This window comes from Capricornis sumatraensis, chromosome 3, assembly GCF_032405125.1.
Source record: "Capricornis sumatraensis isolate serow.1 chromosome 3, serow.2, whole genome shotgun sequence".
Taxonomy (NCBI): Eukaryota; Metazoa; Chordata; class Mammalia; order Artiodactyla; family Bovidae; genus Capricornis; species Capricornis sumatraensis.
In genome coordinates, this window is record NC_091071.1 from 34,665,555 (window position 1) to 34,686,657 (window position 21,103).

The 21,103-nt window shown below is 55.7% G+C and overlaps 1 protein-coding gene and 1 non-coding gene across 2 annotated transcripts; one reads left to right on the forward strand and one right to left on the reverse strand.

The window, feature by feature from the left end:
- Window positions 1-1,270: 1,270 nt before the first annotated feature.
- METTL22 (methyltransferase 22, Kin17 lysine) lies at window positions 1,271-20,253 on the reverse strand. Its single transcript, XM_068968945.1, has 10 exons — window positions 20,190-20,253; window positions 15,723-15,889; window positions 13,925-14,181; window positions 10,030-10,174; window positions 6,231-6,302; window positions 4,776-4,829; window positions 4,080-4,160; window positions 3,793-3,895; window positions 2,507-2,675; window positions 1,271-1,348 (listed from the first exon to the last, which is right to left on the reverse strand). The coding sequence occupies exons 2-10, from the start codon at window positions 15,826-15,828 to the stop codon at window positions 1,271-1,273; spliced, it is 1,065 nt and encodes a 354-aa protein (XP_068825046.1). The 5' UTR covers window positions 15,829-15,889; window positions 20,190-20,253.
- Window positions 12,314-12,385, forward strand: TRNAC-ACA (transfer RNA cysteine (anticodon ACA)). The gene has a single exon. It is a non-coding gene; the product is annotated as a tRNA-Cys (tRNA).
- Window positions 20,254-21,103: the final 850 nt, after the last annotated feature.

A 21,103-nucleotide genomic window follows, 5' to 3' on the forward strand; every position in this document is an offset into this window, starting at 1 on the left:
AAAGCAGGAGAGAGGAGGGAGAGCGGGGGTGGGAGGAGCGGGGATGACAGGGTGAGGGGTGAGATGCAGCAGAGGCCCAGGGAAGCGGGTTAAAGACCACAGAGACAGGCACCCGCGCAGGTGACACAGAGTGAGAGAAGGGGAGACCACAGAGACAGGCACCCGCGCAGGTGACACACAGTGAGAGAAGGGGAGACCACAGACAGGCACCCGCGCAGGTGACACACAGTGAGAGAAGGGGAGACCACAGAGACAGGCACCCGCGCAGGTGACACAGAGTGAGAGAAGGGGAGACCACAGAGACAGGCACCCGCGCAGGTGACACACAGTGAGAGAAGGGGAGACCACAGAGACAGGCACCCGCGCAGGTGACACAGAGTGAGAGAAGGGGAGACCACAGAGACAGGCACCCGCGCAGGTGACACACAGTGAGAGAAGGGGAGACCACAGAGACAGGCACCCACGCAGGTGACACAGAGTGGAGAGAAGAGACCACAGAGACAGGCACCCGCGCAGGTGACACACAGTGAGAGAAGGGGAGACCACAGAGACAGGCACCCGCGCAGGTGACACACAGTGAGAGAAGGGGAGACCACAGAGACAGGCACCCGCGCAGGTGACACAGAGTGAGAGAAGGGGAGACCACAGAGACAGGCACCCGCGCAGGTGACACACAGTGAGAGAAGGGGAGACCACAGAGACAGGCACCCGCGCAGGTGACACAGAGTGAGAGAAGGGGAGACCACAGAGACAGGCACCCGCGCAGGTGACACAGAGTGAGAGAAGGGGAGACCACAGAGACAGGCACCCGCACAGGTGACACACAGTGAGAGAAGGGGAGACCACAGAGACAGGCACCCGCGCAGGTGACACAGAGTGAGAGAAGGGGAGACCACAGAGACAGGCACCCGCGCAGGTGACACAGAGTGAGAGAAGGGGAGACCACAGAGACAGGCACCCGCGCAGGTGACACAGAGTGAGAGAAGGGGAGACCACAGAGACAGGCACCCGCGCAGGTGACACACAGTGGAGAGAAGGTGGGGGGCAGCCCAGGCTGAGGAAGGGAGATGCCCACGAGGCATATGGCTGTGGGGGCCCGGACCCTGGGCAGCCAGGCGCGGCTTTTACATCTGCTCCAATTTTGGTTATGAAGAGTTTAAACTGTATTGCGTCATAGAAGATCCATTTACCGTATTTTTTAAATGATAAAAAATCAATGATAAAATTCTCAAGCACATGACTTTGTGAGCTTTCAATTTTATTAGAAATGTCATGAGAATGGTTGAGAAGCTGTGTCTACAGACATGGTGGGGTCCGTTACTGGTTCCACAAAGATCTTCCAGAGTTCCTGCAGCAAATGGAGGGACGGATTCCCAGGTGAGCAAACGAGACTTTAGTTTCACAAAGGGCTGTAAATTGGCAAAAGAGAAGCCCCAACAAGATGCGAACACTGGGCAGCGTGGAAGCTACTGGAAGAGCAGGCACCCCCTCTGACGGCTCTGGGCTCTTCCGTGGAGGAGCTGCATGCTGAGTCCTGACACGGATCTGAGAGGCTGAGGCTGCCCGTGGTCTAAGGGGCCAGGACGGCAGCAAGTCACACAGCTTCTGCTTCTGGGGGCAGTGCGCCCAGTGCTCTGCTTGCTGGGGGGACAGGCCGAGGGGGAGCCGAGCAGGACCCCTCCTCCTGGGAGCCAGGCCTGGTCTTCACAGGCCCAGAGAAAGGGCGGCTGCAGACGAGGGGCCAAGGGAATGAAAGCCCTTGGGACTTCTACGAATTCAGCTCCTGGGCATTTAAAGGGATTTTTACGGGGATTTTACACTTTCCAAATGTTTCCCCAGTGCTGATTTTAAAACTGTCATAGGAAGCAACGTGTCTGTAGGGTTAATCCAGGCTTCCCTGGGAAAGAATCTGCCTGCCATGCGGGAGACCTGGGTTTAATCGCTGGGTCAGGGAGATCTGCTGGAGAAGGGAGAGGCTGCCCACTCCAATATTCTCGCCTGGAGAATCCCAAGGACAGAGGAGCCTGGTGGGTTATAGTCCATGGGGTCACACAGAGTCGGACACGACTGAGGGACCAAGGACACCCAGCTGCCATTTCCCACGGGAACTCACCTTGCCCGGGCGGGGAGCCAGCCAGCACCTGGCCCTGTCATCAGGGTGACAGCTCAGAGGCCCCCTGAGAGGACCCCGCCTGCCACAGTTAGAAGGCCACACACTTTCACAGTGAAGAGTGGCCGTCAACTCTCGTCTTCAGCCCAGCCAAGCACCCCCTACCCTGCCTGCCGGCTTCCCCTGGAGTCCGCACAGCTCACAGGGAAAGGATGTGCCCTAAAGCCGGGTGACCATTCACCCAGTGGGTCCTCGCCAGACCAGGAGGGCCCATGGCAGCGATCAGCCAGGAGAGCTCGGGCCGGGCCTGATCCGGATGCTGGCTCATCGCCTCCCGTGCCCACAACCCGCAGCCTCACCCAGAGCCGGCGGCCCGGCACTGGCATGCGCACCTACCAGCTGCTGGATGCGCTCGTACACCAGGAGCTGCGGGAATGTGGCGTCCACCGGCTCCACCGCGAAGCGCAGGCGCCCGCCGGCCAGCCCCTCCAGACGCTGCAGCCACGCGCGGAAGTGGTCGTAGGCCTCGCACGTGACGTCCAGGTGCCTCAGTGTGAAGTTCAGCCTGTGCACAACCGGAGAGCGAGCCGTTACCCCCGGTGCTTTTGGTCCCTCCCGTCCCACTGGACTTTAAGCGAGCGCGGCTGCGTGCTGAGCAGGAAGCCAGGGAGAAGGGTTAGTGACCACCTCCACTCACCCACGAAGGACGGGGCTCAGAGGGGAGGGGCAGGTGTCCACGTTCAAACCAAGTGATCGGGACCACGAGGTGCCACAGGTCATGGGGACCAAGCAGGAGGGAGTCCTGGGCCTCATTGTGTAAAAGCTGCTGGAGCAGCCGTGCCCAACTGGATGGCTCTGCACCTGGCTGCGACTGCTGCCACAGGGCCAGTTCTAGAAGCTGAACTACTGGGTCAGTCAGTCTGCTTGGTTTTGACTTCTGCTATCGATTCTAAACTGCCTTCAGGATAGCTGGGGGCTAGCTTATGAATTAGGAGAAGGCAATGGCACCCCACTCCAGTACTCTTGCCTGGAAAATCCCATGGACAGAGGAGCTTGGTGGGCTGCAGTCCATGGGGTCGCTAAGAGTTGGACACAACTGAGCAACTTCACTTTCTCGCACTGGAGAAGGAAATGGCAACCCACTCCAGTGTTCTTGCCTGGAGAATCCCAGGGATGGGGGAGCCTGGTGGGCTGCTGTCTACGGGGTCGCACAGAGTCGGACACAACTGAAGCGACTTAGCAGCAGCAGCAGCAGCAGCAGCTTATGAATTAGAGGAAAATGTGTGTAGCGGGCCCCATGCTGCATCCACCATGAGGGTCACTCCCGCAACGGGAGCCCTAGCGTGTCAGGACGTCCCGGGGGAAACGCCTTGGAGGGGCTGTGAGTGCAGCCAGCGTGGACAGGGGCCCAGGGCACAGACGGGCAGCTTCTCGGCGAGCGCAGCGGCCACGGATCCAGGCTCCCGGATGCCCAGTGCCTGGTCACGAGCTCCAGCCTGAGATCTCGGCACCCCCACTGTAGCTGTGTGATGGGGGTGGCAGAGCCCCTACATGCTGCTGAGTGGGGGGTCACACGAGGCTGTGCACGTCAGGGACAGCAGGCGCTGGATGAGAAAGGGATGAGGACAACACGGATGGATGGATCTGGGAGGCGAGGGTGGCCTGGCCCGCACGGAGCTTACCTCTTCTCCACCGAGAGGATGGCGGTGCAGGCATTCTTGAGCTTGTGGGCCAGTCGGGAAAGGGTTTTAAACACAGCATCAGTTAGGTCGTCATCGTAAAACACTGAGGGGAAGAAAACAGGCAAACGTCAGGGAGGAGGATCCCTAAGCGCATCCCAAGGACCCCTGGACGGAATCTGTATGGATGTGAACAGTCGCAGCTCAGAAGGGAAGCAGCAGGAGCGTGGTGGGACCACCCAAGGACCACCCCCTGAGGACCACGTGCGGTGAAGCAGAGGCGCCCTCACCTTCGGCCGCCAGCAGGATGGTGGTGTGGCCGTACAGGTGGGAGACATCCTCCTTGGACCAGCTGAAGGGGACCTCGGGGTCTGTGAAAATGGAAGGACACTGTGGGCTCAGCTCTTGCTCTGTGGGCCACCAGTTCTCACCAAGATGGACTGAAGTAAGCTTTAGGAGAAGAAACTGGAGTGGGTGAGGCTGGGTGCAGTGGGCACTGCCGGGCAGCCCTGAATCCCAGCAGCAGGTTCTGCCGGGCCTGCCTCAGCCACGAGGGGCCTGACCTGCTGCCTTGGCCGGCAGCCTGAACAGAACAGGGGCTGCCCCTCCATCCATGGCACTCCTGGCCCCGTGGACTCGCTGTGTGACCCCGACTCCCGGAGGCAAATGGTCTCAGACCCCAAGGTCACAGACTTGGGTTTGCACCCTGCCTGGCCGGTGCCTGTGATGCTGGGCAGGCACTGTACCTCACTGAGCACCCGTATTGACCCGTGACCCAGGGACTACAGGACAGACGGGACGGTGATGCTGTGAGTCCGAACGACAGAACGAGCGTGGGGTGCCTGGCATGCGGCAGCCAGGTGGGCAGCTGCTGCTCATCAGCCAGTGGACACAGGACCCTGCTGGCCAGTCAAGGCCACATGGCAGATGGCCTCGAGGCGGCGCGAGGAGCCACAAACGGGGGCCCGAGCGAGGAGGCCACGCACCTGTGCAGAGGTCGTCTCTCAGCCAGTCCAGCTCCTTGACCTTAACCACACCGCCTGCAAAACAAGCGCAAGTGGAATCCCCCAAACTCTGAGCACAGTTAGGGAAGATGAGCCTCACACCTCACCTCACGGTCCACCCGTCCCACTATTTTCCTTTGGTTATGCTGTGTGGCTTGCGGGATTTTGGTTTCCTGACTGAGGACTGAACTTGGGGCCCCAACAGTGGAAGCGTGGAGTAGTAACCACTGGACCATCAGGGAAGTCCCCCACCCCACCCTTTTCACGTTAAGCGTCAGGCCTGGTGCTGGCCCAGGGAGCAGTCTCATGGGGCACGTCCCTGTCCCAGGAGACCGGCAGGCAGCAGACGCTGATATGAAAAGGACGTACCAGGTGCAAGGGAGGAGAGGGGCTCTTGTGTGGATGGGGTGTCAGGGAGGTCTTCCAGAAGGAGGTGTTTTATGCATGCTCCTCCCTTCCAGGCCTGCTCTGTCCTGGGTGCTCAGCAAACACGACACACAGGGTCCACCACAGATGGGGCCCTGCCCTCAGAGGCGGGAGCTCTAGTGGAATGGCAGATCCCTATCAACTAGTCACACGGACAGATGTCCAAACACAATGGCTCAGGGTGAAAAGGGGTCTGTGAGGGGACTGTGACCTTGCTGGAGGCCTGAGCCCGATTAGGAACTGACAGGAGGCAGAGGGAAGGGAAACAGACAGGAGGAAAGAGCCAAACAAAGGCCCCGAGGGCACCAAGTCTCCAGCCAGGATGTCTGGAGTGGAGGTAGGGTAGGGACTGCCAGTGGGCAGGGACCAGACCCCACAGACGAGTAAAGGAGCCACGTCTCTGCTCCAAGAACGACGGGCAATCTCCGAAGGGTCTGAAGCCTGTAGGACCGGCTGACCCTGTCCGAGTCTGGGAAATCCCCCTGGCTACGTGAGGGAGAGGTGTGCCTCCATCAGCAGCTTCTTCTTTCGGGTGGTCAGGCCGATGGGGCAGGGGGGTACCCCAGGCAGAAGGAAGGGCATGTGAGGTGAGTCTGTGGCTCACTGGGCGGAGGGCTGGATGGTGCGGCTGTCAGGAGAGGGGGCAGGAGTCGGCTGGGCCAGAGCAGGGAGTCTGGAGCCAGAGGAGGAGCTCAGACTTTGCCCCTGGAAGATGCTCAGCGGGGAGGGAAGCGGTCAGACAAGGAGCTGGGGAGCCCCGGCGGGGGCCTCGTGGCCTGCGGGGAGGAGAGGGCGGAGGCGGGCCGCAGCAGAGGCGTGGGCAGAGAGGAGGAAGGACAGAGCCACGGCGCACCTGCAGGGACACGAGGCCAGGACCTCCACTCCCTCCACTGTCTGGAGCGTCCACGGGTGTGGGCAGAACCCCACCTCCCGGTGCCCCAGTTCTGGGTGTCTGCCCCACCTGCCAGACAGAGGAGCCCCTCTCCCGGGCGGGGACCCACCAGGCCTCACCTCCAGAGGCGAGCAGGTGGCTGTTGAGGGCGATGTTTCGCTGGCACATGGCCAAGAGGTCTGCACCGACATCTGGGGAGACAGGGGGCAGCCATGAAGCGCCGGCCGCGACGGCCCTTCACCTCCGTGCTCTGGCCGGCAGAGAGCTCCTGTCCACAGCCCGGCGGCAGAGACATGCAAAACGGAAACCAACGTTCCTCCTGTGTGTTTTATGCCAGAATGAAGTATGTTCACCTTAAGGCTCCTTCCTATGATCTCTTCCTTAGAGAAGATTGTCCTTGTGGGGCAGACTCTGTACTCCAGAGAGGAGAAATGAGAGCTTCCAGCATCTTCAGAGCTCATGAAACACACACACGCTCCCCAAGTCTACCCTTGATCTAACGACCCTGAGCTGGTGTCACAATCCCTCATCACAGACGAAGTGGCTGGGGCAGAGTCGTGGTTGGGTGGAGCCATGGCTGGGAGTAGAACCCAAGTATCTCTAGAGGATGGGCTCAGTAGCTGTGGTGCCCGGGGCTTAACCTGCTCTGCGGCATGTGGGATCTTCCCGGACCAGGGATTGAACCTGTGTCTCCTGCATTGGCAGGATCCTTAGCGGATCCTTAGACCATCAGGAAAGCCGGAACCCAAGCGTCTCTGACTCCAAATCAAGGCTCGCTCTTTCATGCCCCGGAAGACGGATGAGCCAGGAGGGCGTCTGGATGTGACTGGTGGGGACACAGCAGAGTCACTGGGCTGACGGCCACGCCCCAGGGCCCAACTCACTGTCGCCACCATTGCATCTCCCCACCCGCCTGCTGCTCTGAGCAGGCAGGGCTTCCCGCCACTTGAGCAGAACTGAGCTGTAGCTCAGTGAGCCCTGGAAGGGGGCCAGGGCAGTGCTTTGCCGAAATTAACCTTCAATCAGGAGAGTGAGCATGTGGAGGGCACCGGAAGCCTTGTGACTGTTTCTCCTGGGCTTCCTGCAGCCATAGAGCACCCCTCGCTGTCCCCCGTCCCAGACCTCCCTGGGCCTGGACCACTGTCTCACCCCAGGGACCGTGCGGGGCCTGGGGGTGTGGGAAGCCCTGTCCCTGCTTCCGGGGCTCTAGGAGCAGAGAACACTGAGGGATGTGCCTGGCAGCACGGGACTGGGTCAGCACTTTTTACGCCTTTATGGTACTTCTGTCAGAACATCTCGTGTGGGATTCTAACGCGCCAAGCAGATTCGAGAGGAGCAGTGCTGGCTGAGTGGGGGAGGGAGACCCAGAGCCCTGGGGCTGCCTCCACCCTCCCCCCTCCACCCCTCGGTCGGCCCCGAGGGGGCTCCCTGGGTGACTGTGGGCCAGCCACCTGACCTCAGCACCTCCCGCTTGTAAAGAGGGGATGGTGACAGGCTGCCTGGGGTCGCTGTGAGCTTGCAGGTGCTGGTGCTCACGAAAAGGCCTTACTAACTGTAATATGCTGCCTGCATGCATACCCTCTCAAGGGGAAGATAATCACTAAGAGATGAGATGCCGCTGTCAGGCTCCAGGTGTGAGCACAGCCCTTGGGCGCTGCTTGGTGGCTTGACTCTGTGAAGTTCACCGGCCATTTATACCCAATTGCCAAGAAGCCACAGAGGGGCCTCACTGCAGACTCCTGACCAGTGGCTGATGCAGGGTATCTGAGCAGGCCGCCTGCCTCCCAGGCTTCCCCTTTCTCAGCTCAGATGCAAAAGATGGGCGCCACAGAAACATAAACTAAAAATCTGATGAAATGCAAAGCACGTCAGCAGACATTACTTTCTGTCTAGCGGCTACTAAAGATTTAAAAAATAGTAACATTAATAATAATAGCCTGCTGAGATCCTACTTTCTTATAAACTGGTAGACTGTCCCTGAGAAAGCATGCTGGCCAAGTCTGGAGCGTAGCTGGTAGTACTGCCCTGGGTCAGTTTGTGGGTGTGATCCCTGATGTTATCATGGTGGGAGTTGGGCGGAGGGTACATGGCACTTTCTGTACTGTTCTAGCAACTTCTGTGTGAATCTAACATTATTTCAAAATAGAACTTTTAAAAAGCAATCATTAAGTACATTAAGTACAGGCTTCCCTGGTGGCTCAGACGGTAAAGAATCTGCTCGCAATGCAAGAGACCTAGGTTTGATCCTGGGTTGGGAAGATCCCCTGGAAGAGGGCACGGCAACCCACTCCAGTATTCTTGTCTAGAGAATTCCATGGACAGAGAAACCGGGTAGGCTACAGTCCATGGGGTGGCAGAGTCAGACATGACTGAGTGACTAACACACTTACATCAAAGCTTAAGAAAGGTCCCACTCACTCCCAGGAATCTGCTTTAAGGATTATCAACCGAAGATGCAAAAAGGTATTGGTTGCAGTACAAAGGAAAAGCAAAAAAAAAAAAACCAACAACAACCATACCAAATGAAAACAACCAAATGTCTAGCAATAGGAGAATGGTTAAAAAAAAAAAAGAAAAGGGATGAAATACAGCTTGATTATTAAAAGTTAATTCTTAAGAATTAATTTATTTTAATTGGAGGCTAATTTCTTTTCAATATTGTAGTGGTTTTGGCCATATACTGACATGAATCAGCCATTAAAAGTTATTTATAAGTAACTTTTAATGACAACGGAAAATGTGCTTTCTATTTTCTGACATTTTTGACAGGATAAGGCACTGAATATATATAGTTTGATCTAAGTTATTTGGGAACATGTACACACAAAGGAAAAGACTGTAACAAATAATTTACACAGTTAAAAAATAGACTCCGAAGCCTCCCGCGTACAGCGACTTCATCTGCTTCATTCACCCCAGGTTTCCCATGTCTGGCATGCAGTGACCTGCACACTGTTGACACTATCTGGGGACTGTGAAATTATGATGAAATTTATTTGCTGTTCTACAAATTTTCCACAGAGAGTAGGCAAGATTTCCATAATCAGGAAAAATTAAATAATAAACTGTCTTTAAGCCTGTGGTGTTGCAGGAGACTTGAGAGTCCCTTCGACTGCAAGGAGATCCAACCAGTCCATCCTAAAGGAGATCAGTCCTGAGTGTTCATTGGAAGGACTGATGCTAAAGCTGAAACTCCAATACTTTGGCCACCTGGTGCAAAGAGCTGACTCATTTGAAAAGACCCTGACGCTGGGAAAGATTGAGGGCAGGAGGAGAAGGGGACGACAGAGGATGAGATGGCTGGATGGCATCACCGACTCGATAGACATGAGTTTGAGTGAACTCCGGGAGTTGGTGATGGACAGGGAGGCCTGGTGTGCTATGGTTCATGGGGTCTCAAAGAGTCAGACACGACTGAGCGACTGAACTGAAGCCTTATATTAAGTCACTTCAGTCATGTCCAACTCTGCAACTGTAGCCCACCAGGTTCCTCTGTCCATGGGGATTCTCTAGGCAAGAATACTGGAGTGGGTTGCCAGTCTCTCCTCCAGGGGATCTTCCCGACCCAGGGACTGAACCTGTGTCTCTCATGTCTCTTGTGCTGGCAGGTGGGTTCTTTACCACTAGTGCTATCTGGGAAACCCATCTTTAAGCCTTATTAGAGGCACATTCTTCCTGATTTCCTGAGATGTTTACTCTCTTGAGGGGGTGTGAGCACAGGTACCAGTCAAGCTGCTGGTCCTGCACCCTAGGATTGCTGGGAAAACAGCGGAGGGTGGAGAAAACCAGCCAAGGAGGAGGGCTGAATCAAGAGCTGCCAAGGTCAGATTCCCAGTCTCCCTCCCTCCGTTTTTTATCCAGTCAGCACACCCTTTGTGAAGAGAATGCTCTCCCCAGCCTGGGATGGCGGGGCATTACCTGTACAGTACACGGTCTGCGCCACGGTGGCTGCGATGATGCTGGCCAGCCCGGTGCCCGCCCCAAGCTCCAACACGGTGCGACCCTGGAAGAGGTCTCGCTGGAACAGGATGTAGTCTGCCAGGAGCAGGGCACCCCGCCATACCTGGAGGGGAGAAGGGGCAGGAACGGCGGGTGACCGGAGGCAATCAAGAGACCCTGCAGGGCCACGGCGAGTGGACGGGACCTACCCACCTGCTTGCCAACATCCTCCAGGGGGGTGGCCATGGTGTGCTCTGGAGGGGGCGGAAACCAAGAGAGAAAGGGCCACCATGAAAACAGGGTTAGACAGAACCCAGATGGGGTGTGGGGGAGGTGGCCGACACGGTGGGACGGGGGCTGGAGGCGGGCGTTCTAAACAGCAGCAGAAACACAGGCCACGCGGCCCTCTGCCAGCCTCCAGGGCGGGATGAGCATTCCTCTCCTTCAGATCACTGAAGCCTGCACACACCAGTCACAAGAGGAGTTGGCCCGACTTAACCACGAACACATACCCCACACTCCACTCGAAGTATGCTCAAACACAGAACACAACCTAGTGTTGGTTGCTGGGGTCGGGATGGAGCGCAGAACTACGAGATCAAGGAGAAACAGTGACGGCGAACATTCTTCCTGTTAGAGGAGAGCCGGCCCTTGCGTCTTGAAGCGAGATGGTGACGGCCAGCAAATCAAATGCCAGGACACACGCACAGCAGGGCAGCTCGACCCCCACCAAACCAGGAGCAGGGAGCAAGCGTGGGAGAAGAGACAGCGAGGCTGAAGGGGTGCGCGCGTGTCTGAGTGAGTGTGTGTGTGAGAAAGGGCCTTCCTGGGGGACTCTCTTCTCCAGTTGCCTTGGACCTTCAGTCCCAAGACCCCACCCCACCTCCTCCCAGTCTCTGTGGCCCCTGCACGGCCCCTGGCCCACTGTCCCTGCTGTGACTTGGGTCCCCCCAGAGGGGCCTCATCCCATCTTTCTTTGCCTCCTTCCAGTCTGCCTGGCCAAGCCAGGGGCACCCTTCCATGGGGATCTCAGTAGTCTGAGCCTGGTCTTTTCTCCCAGAGGTCCCGTGGACTTAAGTTTTGCCTCCGGCTGCATTGAAGGGGGTGCTTGGCTTCCCTTGAGCGAGAACGTGGACTGAGCTCACAGACCTGAGGGTGACCCAGGCTCAGTCAGGGACCTGGCTGGCGGCATGAGTCACTGACCTTCTCAGGACCAGAGCCATGGTTTGCTCCTTCACAAGATGCAGAAATAATATCACCTAATTCGTGGGCTCAAAGGCCTCCCTAACCAGGGTCAAGGGTGGGGAGCTCCTGATTCATGGCAAAGCCAGTTTATACTTAAACAATCCCAGTGGCCTCATGAGAGCATAAAAGCCCAGCCCAAGGAACTTTTCATGCGTACTCAGTCGCTCATTTGTGTCCAAATCTTTGTGACCCCATGGACTGCTGCCCGCCAAGCTCCTCTGTCCAGAGGATTTTTCAGGTAAGAATAGTGAAATGGGTTGCCATTTCCTCCTCCAGGGCATCTTCCTGACCCAGGGATCAAACCCGAGTCTCCTGCATTGGCAGGCAGATTCTTTACCACTGAGCCACCTGGGAAGCTCCATGAGAAACCCCAGGGTTAGCAAAGGGGGCAAGGCAAATAGTCTCAGTGTCTGAGGGGTGCCCGGCCGGCAGGACAGTCTCCAGACCTGTGGGAACCCAGACTCTCCTCCTCAGCTATCTCTCTCCTCCGCACTCAGATTGATCCTCAGGAATGAAACCTGATGGCAGCTCATGTTTATTGAGCACCTACTATGCGCCAGGCACTGTGCTAAGAGCTCTATGTGGGCCAGCTCCCTCTGTTTCTTACAACCAGGGGAGATTATACCCATTTCACAGAAGAGGAAACTGAACTCTGATGTTAAAGTACTTGCCTGAGTCACAGGCCAATGGAAAAGGCAAGTGACTTGAGATCCAACAGCCCAAGTTCCAGCCCTGCCTCTTCTGCTTTCTCTTTGGGTTCCAGTTCTTTATCTATAAAGTGGGGGAAATGCTCATAATTTACTTGGAACCTTGTGTCTGTGAATTCCTAGCTGGTCCACGAGTAATGTTAGATTTTTGACAACAGAACTTTCCAATGTTCTGATCACACGACGTGGGTAGGGAACATGGGTGGTGGTGTCGGACACACCCGGTGTGAGTGAAGGCTCTGCTGCTGACTAGCTGTTTGACCTGGGCAAGTTCCCTCCTCTGTGAAATGGGAATACTCATCCCTTGGACTTCCCTGGTGGCTCAGATGGTAAAGCATCTGCCTACAATGCGGGAGACCCAGGTTCGATCCCTGGGTTGGGAAGATCCTCTGGAGAAGGAAATGGCAACCCACTCCTGTAGTCTTGCCTGGAAAATCTCATGGATGGAGGAGCGTTGTAGGCTGCAGTCCATGGGGTTGCAAAGAGTCGGACACGACTGAGCGACTTCACTTTCATCCCTGGGAAGGCCACAGGGACTAGAGACAATCCACAGAAGACAAAGAAGGGTCCCCACCGAGGGATCCAGACCCAGCTGGCCGGAGACCTGCAAGCGCTCGGTCACTGTCCGCTGGGCTGCTGACCAGGCTGCCATCAGAGTGGCTGTTCTATTAGGGTTTTTGAGAGAGTTCAGTGGACCCCAAGCCCCCGACCTGGGCCAGTATCGAGGGAGGCCTTTACCTGGGACCCCAGGCACCACCTGGACTCTGGATCTCGGTGAACAGATTCAAATCAGAGCTCCTCTTCGCAGACGAGCAGGGCTGGGGTGGCTGGAGCCCTGCCTGTGGAGACGGTCCATATGGGTTCAGAACCTCCCTTACTGGCCCCATACTGCAGGGCCTCGAGCCTGTTACCTCCTCATCTGAACCACGCCCTAGAGGGGCTGTGAAGACCATGTGAGGTGATTCATCAAAACACAACAGGTGCCTCATCACTACCGGCTTACTTCCTGTCCTGGCCGCTTTCCACTCTTGACATTTCCAGAGATCAGAATCCCTGCTCCACCAACGCCCTCTGCCCTGACCTCGGGCAGGTATGGACGCTCTGGGCCCTGCCTGAGGGCCTGCTGAGACCCCCTTCCACCCCACCTCTCCTGCCGCTGTGTCTGCACCGTCCCCCCAGCTTCTAGCTCCCACTCCCATGGCCATCTGATCAGCCCACCCGCTCCTCCAGGTTGACTATGGACCTACTTCCCTCTTCGTCTTCCTCTGCCTTGATCCGGCTCTGCAATCTGCCAGGTCTCCCTGCTGCCCGCCCCTGCTGGCCCAGTCATCCACCGATAACCCCGACCCACAGCCGGGCAGCTGCATGGGCTCAGAATGTTGATGCAGGTGGCAGCAGCGGCAGCAGGCTTCTGGAACAACTGACTGCCTAGCTGGGACTTGGACTATGACAACCAGGAACATGTCAGCCAGGGAAGCAGGGCAGGGGCAGGCCCTCCGGGATGGCGGTTCGCTTGAGCAGAGGCGTGCAGGTGAGGAAGCGCAAGGAAAGTGAGAGGGTGGGCGGTGGTGGGAACTGAGGCTGGGGAGGTGGGCAAAGCTAAGCTGAGCACACGGACTGTGTCCTGAGGGCAATGGGAGCCACTGAGGAGGCTGGAGGAGGAGGGGGATCAGACCACCTTCTGGCGCGCTCCCCGGCGGGCTCCAGTGTCCGCGCTCGGGTTCCGCTGACCTGGCCCGCCCTGCGATGGCTGGACTGGCCTGCGCTCAGGGGGCTGTGTGCCCTGACCCACTGTGGCGCTGCCCTGGCGGCAGGTGAGCGGCCCTTTATTTACCTATTTTGATGACATTGTAGGGGCTGCTCTCCGGGGCTTCGTCTCCCAGGACGTCGTCTTCCTCCTGTGTTAGAACTGTGGGATGTACCTTGTCTCTCGGAGGCCCGCGTGGCTCGGAGGCGGAGGCAGCCTGGGGTCTTCTCACGACATCCAAGTCCCCATCCTCGTCCAGCTGAGCCTCCAACCCCTCTGGGGTGATGGTGCCAGCCCCCGCCTGGAGGGAGGCCCCCATGCGGCTGCAGACGGCGCCAGCGGGAGGGGTCCCCTCTGTGTGGTCACCACCCTTGGCCCCTGAGTCAGTCTGAGAGTCTCGGTCCCACAGAAGCTTGAACTGGGACAGGAAGACTGAAAGCGAAACACACAAGTAGAGTATTTCTACACTGTCTCCTTTTGTATTTCCTTTCCTCAATTTCCATCTGGAAAGAGTTTTAAAGGCTGAGCGGGGGGAGAGGGGAGGAGACAAATAAGGTCCTACTGCACAGCAGAGGGAACTCTGTTCACGCCAGGTGGGGACGTCGTGACGGCAGCAGAGAAGGCCCGTGTGACTCAGCCGTGAAGCTGTGGCCTTCAGAGCAGCCGCGCTCTGCCTACGCTGCAGGCACTCAGCTCACGTGCTCTCACTGACGCCGCACAGCGGCCGTGAACACAACAGTGGTGCTCCATCTTACAGACGAGGAAACTGAGGCTCAGTGGTTACGTGAGCCGACCACGGTCACACAGCTGTGGGTATGGCTGAGGCAGGATCCAAATCCAGTCTCCCCGACCCCTGGGCTACTGCCCTCCTTGCTGTACCATCCTGCCTTGAGGTCTGCAGGCTGGGACATGGATGCCACGCCCTCACCACCTGGGGCCCACAGAGTCACTGGGACAGGTTTTGGTAAGAGTACGGTGCCAGGCTGGTGGGAGGAGGTGTCAGGACTTGAGTGGGCAGTCCTGGGCCAGAGTCCTCCCCGCCTCTGCTGTCTGACCCCCTGGGGGAAGTAGCTCATCTGTCCCGAGCCAGTTCCCTGAATCCTGGAATCCAAACTGGGACACGAGGGAAAGGGAGAGTGACTAATTGTGACAGAGCAATAAGCAAACACAGGGTGACAGGAGCTGGGGAGGGTGGCCAGGGAGGTCCTGGGAGGGGGAATGTTCTGGGTAGAGGGAAGAGCAGGCGCAAAGGTGCTCAGAGAGGAAGGTGTGTGCCTGCTGTGAGGGACAGAAGGACCTGGAAGTGGCTGCTGGGCATTGATGGCGGGAGAGAGAGGTGTGGGCACTCGGGCAGGGGCCGGGCCGGGCCTCAAAGGCCAAGGTAAGGACTCTGGTTTCATTCTGAGCGCACGGGAAGCCACCGGAGGGTCTAAATCTGGGCGGTGGTGTGATCTGCATTTTTCAAAAGATCCCCTGGGGCACTTCCTTGGTGATCCAGTGGCTAAGACTCTGCACTCTGAGTGCAGAGGGTCCCAGTTCGATCCCTGGTCAGGGAACTAGATCCCACATGTGGCAAAGAAGAGCAAAGAACCTGTGTGCTGCAACTTAGACCTGGCGCAGCCAAATAATTAAATAAAAGTAAATATTAAAAAGAAAGGAAGAAAAGATCCCCTGGGCTAGAGGAGTGGGGGAGGGTGTGTGGGAAGAAAACCAGAGAGCCCTGGTGGGCAGCGCCAGCCTGGTAGAGGCCAGCTCTCCCCGACTGGTCTGTGGGCTCCGGAGGGCAGAGTTCTGCCCATTCCTTCCACTTTCCCAGCATCACATCAGGCCTGGCACACGGCAGGTGCTCGGGAAAGCTCAGGGGCTTGCTCCATGAGACAGGGGCTCCTAAGAAGTGGTGCGAGGGTAAGTCAGACAAGCCAGTCCCCCCCGTCCTTTCTGTGAGGACGCAGGAAACACAGTGGGCTCCTTACCAGGCTGCCCCATGCCGTTCAGCCGCACCATGAGGTGCCTCTGGTTCGGGGTGTACAGGTGGACGTCTGACAGCACGGTGTCGCTTCTGAAGGTGATCTCGTCCATGGCCGGTGCGGGAGCCAGTGACCATGGGCCCGGGCTCCACAGTGACCATGGAGAGCAGCACCTGAGGGGCGAGAGCAAGTCCTTAAACAGCAGCTCCCGGGGTCGGCGGCGGGGAGCGGTGTGAACGACCCACCCCGGAGGCAGAGCGCTCCCGGTCACCCTGGAAGAAAGGCTTCCCTTTCGAGTCCTCTCATAATCCTGCAGGAGAAAGTCTCAGAGCCCTGGCAAGATAATACACAGAACTGTCACTCTGTTTTGCACTGAGCTGACTTTCATAGTAATCTTTTATTTATGGCAAGGGATCCACATTTCCATTTTTACTGAAAACAGTTTTCCTACCCTTTCTATTTTTTCCAATCTTTTCATTATGAAGAATTTCAAATACTACCAAGTTGAGGGCACAGTGTAATAAACAGCCATATATCCACTGCTTAGATTCAATGACCATTCACACTGTCATATGTGATCAATCAATCTACCTAGGTTTTTTTTTCTCCCCTGAACTGAGCACCTTCCAGACATCATGACATTTTAATTCTAAATAATTCTTCAGCATGTCTGTCTCATAAGAACATGCTCCTACATAACCAAAAGACCATTAGCAGACCTGAGATAACTAAGAATTCCTTTATGTCATTTAAAACCCAGTTCACGGTCAGTTTTCTCCATTAGTCAACTGTCTCTGGCAGCTAGTTTTTCCTAAAGCAGTATTTAATCACAATTTACACATCACATTTAGTAGTTTTTCCCTATAATCTTTTTTCTTCCTAGAAATTGATGCCAGCTGCCAACATATCATTTGTTTTAAAATTTTCTTTTTAAACTTTAAAAATAGTTAGTGGATTTAAAGCAAAATCAACTAAAGGAATCACTGTACAGGTGATTCATAGGTTTTGAAAAATTATGAAGGTGACCCAGCAATAACTAAAATTTGGAAACTCATGCTGGAGGCAAAGTGGTTAAAAACAGGAAGGCTTGGACTATGGAAGACAGTTTGGAGATTCCTTAAAAAACTAGGAATAAAACCACCACATGACCTAGCAATCCCACCCCGAGGCATACACCCTGAGGAGACCAAAACTGAAAAGGACACATGCACCCCAACGTTCACTGCAGCACTATTTACAGTAGCTAGAGCAGGGAAGCAACCTAGATGGCTAGCGACAGATAAACGGACAGAGAAGCTGTGGTACACAGAGCCAATGGAATACTACTCAGCCATAAAAGTAAACACATTTGAGTCAGTTCTAATGAGGTGGATGAACCTAGAGCCTATTATACAAAGTAAGTCAGAAAAAAAATATTATAGACTAATGCATATATATGGTGGAGAAGGAAATGGCAACCCGCTCCAGTATTCTTGCCTGGAAAATCCCATGGATGGAAGAGCCTGGTAGGCTACAGTCCATGGGGTCGCAGAGAGTCTGGGCACGACTGAAAGATGGTACTGATGAAATTATTTGCAGGGCAGCAATGGAGACATAGAGAACAGACTTATGGACACGGTGGCAGGGAGGGGGTGGGCGTGGGGCGGGTAGGGGAGGAAGGAAAGGGTGATATTACCATATGCAAAATAGATAGCCAGTGGAATTTGCTGTATGACTCAGGGAACTCAAACTGGGGCTCTGTAACAACCTAAAGGGGTGTGATGGGGAGGGAGCCTCAAGAGGGAGGGGACATAAATATACCTGTGGCTTATTCATGCTGATGTTTGGCAGAAACCAACATACACACACAAAAGTAAACTTTTCTAAAACGTGGGAAAAACAAAACAAAACAGAAAGGTTTGAGACTTCCCTGGCAGTCCAGGGGTTAAGACTCTGCACTTCTAATGCAGGGGGTGAGTTTGATCCCTGGTCAGGGAACTAAGATCCCACATTCCATTAGGCATGGCCAAAAAAAAAAAAAAGAAAAAAAAGAAACAGAAACAGGAAGGCTCTTCCTCCATCCAAATGTTCCACCTCATCAAAAACCATCAAACAGCAGCAGCATGTGGACAGAGCCTAGGGCTGTGATGCTGGGCGGAGCGGGTGTTAAATCTGGTCTCCAACCTCATGGGTGACCCTGAGAAAATTATTTCACCTCTCTGGATCAGTTTCTTCAGCTATATTCTCAGCGTGCAGGGTTGGGGGGCAGCAGGACGTGGAGGCTGCGGGTCAAGCACTGAGCAGAGTCCTTGGTGCACAGCAACTGTTAATAAACCCCACAATTTTCTTGTCATGGGGTTGGTTTCAGGTGTTTGTGACACAAACTTGCCACAACCCCTGACCCCCGTCTGACCACCCTCCCCGACGTATCTGGGTAGATGTGTGCACTAGCGGTGTGCCCCACAAATGTCATGAAACCTCTTGAGCCTCCATTCCTTCAATTGGAAAATGGGATCGTCATAAGCCACAGTCTATAATCTGAGTCCACATAACTGGAGTTCCTACATTTAAGCACTTGCCACGGGCAAGCAAAAGCACCAACACAAACGTTTTCTATAAGAGTCACTTCACGCTGGCCTTTCTATCTGACGCGATAAGCCAGCACAAAGTAAGTGGGTTGTGAGGTGAATCTGATAAACGGATGCAAGATTTCATGGTGTCAATGAAAGTGATGGAGGAGAAATGCTGGGGGGTGGGTGGGTGGGGAGGGTTGCTGCCTCACAGGCAAAAGACCTCAAACAATGAGGACCTGAAAAATTAGGATGATTCCACAAAGAGGATCCAGTCTAAACACAGTGTAGGCCAACCATGCGTTTTAAAGGCATATTTGGCTCCCTGAGGACTGAAAGATGTATTGGTGTATACACTGCAGTTATACACCAATACTTTTAAATATAGACAAAAAAATAGGCTCCCTTCTTAATCTGCAGTTGAAATTTCTCCCGTCCAAGTGCCAAACAGGCCCGACTCTGCTTAGCTTCTGAGATCAGATGAGATCGGGTGCGTTCAGGTGGTATGATCTAGACTCTATGAAATTTCTATTTTGAAATCCAACGTGCCCCAGCCTTCTAGGAAACACTCTACAATGGAGTACTAGGTAAAGGGGATTCCCTTTAAGGGGCTTTTCCTAGAACCAGATTTCTGGGAATTCCGTCTCAGGGTCTACGTGAGCATTAAATGAGACAATGATCACTTTCAGGGTTTAATACATAGTGCTCAACTTCCCCTGTGCCTCAGCTGGTAAAGAACTTGCCTGCCAGTGCAGGAGAGAGAAGAGAAGAGGGTTTGATCCCTGGGTCGGGAAGATCCCCTGGAGAAGGGAATGGCTACCCACTCCAGTATTCTTGCCTGGAGAAATCTATGGACAGAGGAACCTGGTGGGGCTACAGTCCACGGGGTTGCAAAGAGTCAGACACGACTGAGTGACTCACACTTTCACTTTCATCATTATAGCATTGATAAGAGTAATTATTAAAGGATGTGCTGGAAGATGGGAAAAGGCAATAATCAGTTTCTCTACTTAGGAACAGCTGACTCACGGTCGGTCTGGGAATTCTGAGGCTGGATGGGCTTCAGTCCCCTCTCCTGACTGGGGAGGAGGGAAAGGACACCCCAAATGCAGATGGGACCTCCGCCCCCTCCTTCGTGCTGCAGATTCATCTCACAGGAGTTGCTGACAAGTGTCTTTGTTCTGCTAGGCTATGGGGGCCTGACGCCGACGCTGTCATCCTAACCCTGCCAGGGCTGCCCGTTAAAAGCAGTTTGCCGGGATCTAGGGGGTTGAACCACCTGCCTGCCTCCCAGGCTCTCTCTCTGCCAGGTGTCACAGGGTTATCAATGACCAGGCTGCTGCTGCGTCGCTTCAGTCGTGTCCGACTCTGTGCGACCCCAGAGACAGCAGCCCACCAGGCTCCCCCGTCCCTGGGATTCTCCAGGCAAGAACACTGGAGTGGGTTGCCATTTCCTTCTCCAATGCATGAAAGTGAAAAGTCAAAGTGAAATCGCCGAGAACTGGGCGCAATTCCGGAGCCGAGACCCAGGGCTGGGGGCCTGAGACTTGGCCCCGGCCACGGCGCGGGTCAGAGTCGGGGGCTCCAGGGTCCTCGGTCCTTAAGACTCTTCGTTCCCTCTGTCATGCCGCTTCCGAGGACTCCAGCCGGCGGGCTACGCATGCCCTCTCAATCAGGAGTCACAGCTCCAGCATCGTCGTCCCTTCCTAATCCAAAACCCAGGGGCTGCTTGGACCCCAGACGGAAACCCACAGGCAGGCATGGGCTCCACCCCCCGCCCCCCGACATGCGCGCTTATGGAAACTGAGGCTGACCCGGGACCCAGGCTTCAAGTCCGTGGGGAAGCCCGCGCTTCAAGGCCAGGTTCGGTGCCAAGAGGTCCCCTGCATCCTTCCCCGTGCCGCCGCTCCTCCAAACGGCTTACCCGCCGCCGGCCGCAGCCCGAAGTCACACCCGAGCCTCTCACCACGGCGCTCAGGCGGCCGCCACGGTGGGCCGGCCTGCGCAGGCGCGGCCCCACCCCCGCGCACCCGTCTTCCTTGCGTCGCTTCGTGGCCACGCCCACCTGCCGAATCGCGCGTGCACGCCAGCGTTGCCGTCAGGGGCAGCCCGGAAGAAGCTCGTTTCTCACCTGCGCAGGTTTGCTGTCACCTGCCCAGGTTTGGCGGGAGTGGCTTTCCTGGGTGGGATGGACCTGCGAGTGCGGGAGCCGTTACATAACTCGCTCTAGGTCACCCAGCTAAGTGGCGAGGCTGGGATTCGAACCGGCTAAAACGGCTCTAGAGCTTGCGCTGTGCTAGGTATTTGTTAATTATTGTTATCCTTGCTGTTCAGTTCAGTTCAGTCGCTCAGTCGTGTCCGACTCTTTGCGACCCCACGGACTGCAGCACCCCAGGTCTCCCTGCTGCTGCTGCTAAGTCACGTCAGTCGTGTCCGACTCTGTGCGACCCCATAGACGGCAGCCCACCAGGCTCCGCCGTCCCTGGGATTCTCCAGGCAAGAACACTGGAGTGGGTTGCCATTTCCTTCTCCAATGCATTAAAGTGAAAAGTGAAAGTGAAGTCGCTCAGTCGTGCCCGACTCTTTGCGACCCCATGGACTGCAGCACCCCAGGTCTCCCTATCCATCACCAACTCCCAGAGTTTACTCAAACTCATGTCTGTTGAGTCGGTGATGCCATCCAACCATCTCATCCTCTGTCATACCCCCTTCTCCTCCCGCCTTCGATCTTTGCCAGCATCAGGGTCTTTTCCAATGAGTCAGTTCTTTGCATCAGGTGGCCAAAGTATTGGACCTTCAGCTTCAGCATCAGTCCTTCCAATGAATATTTAGGACTGA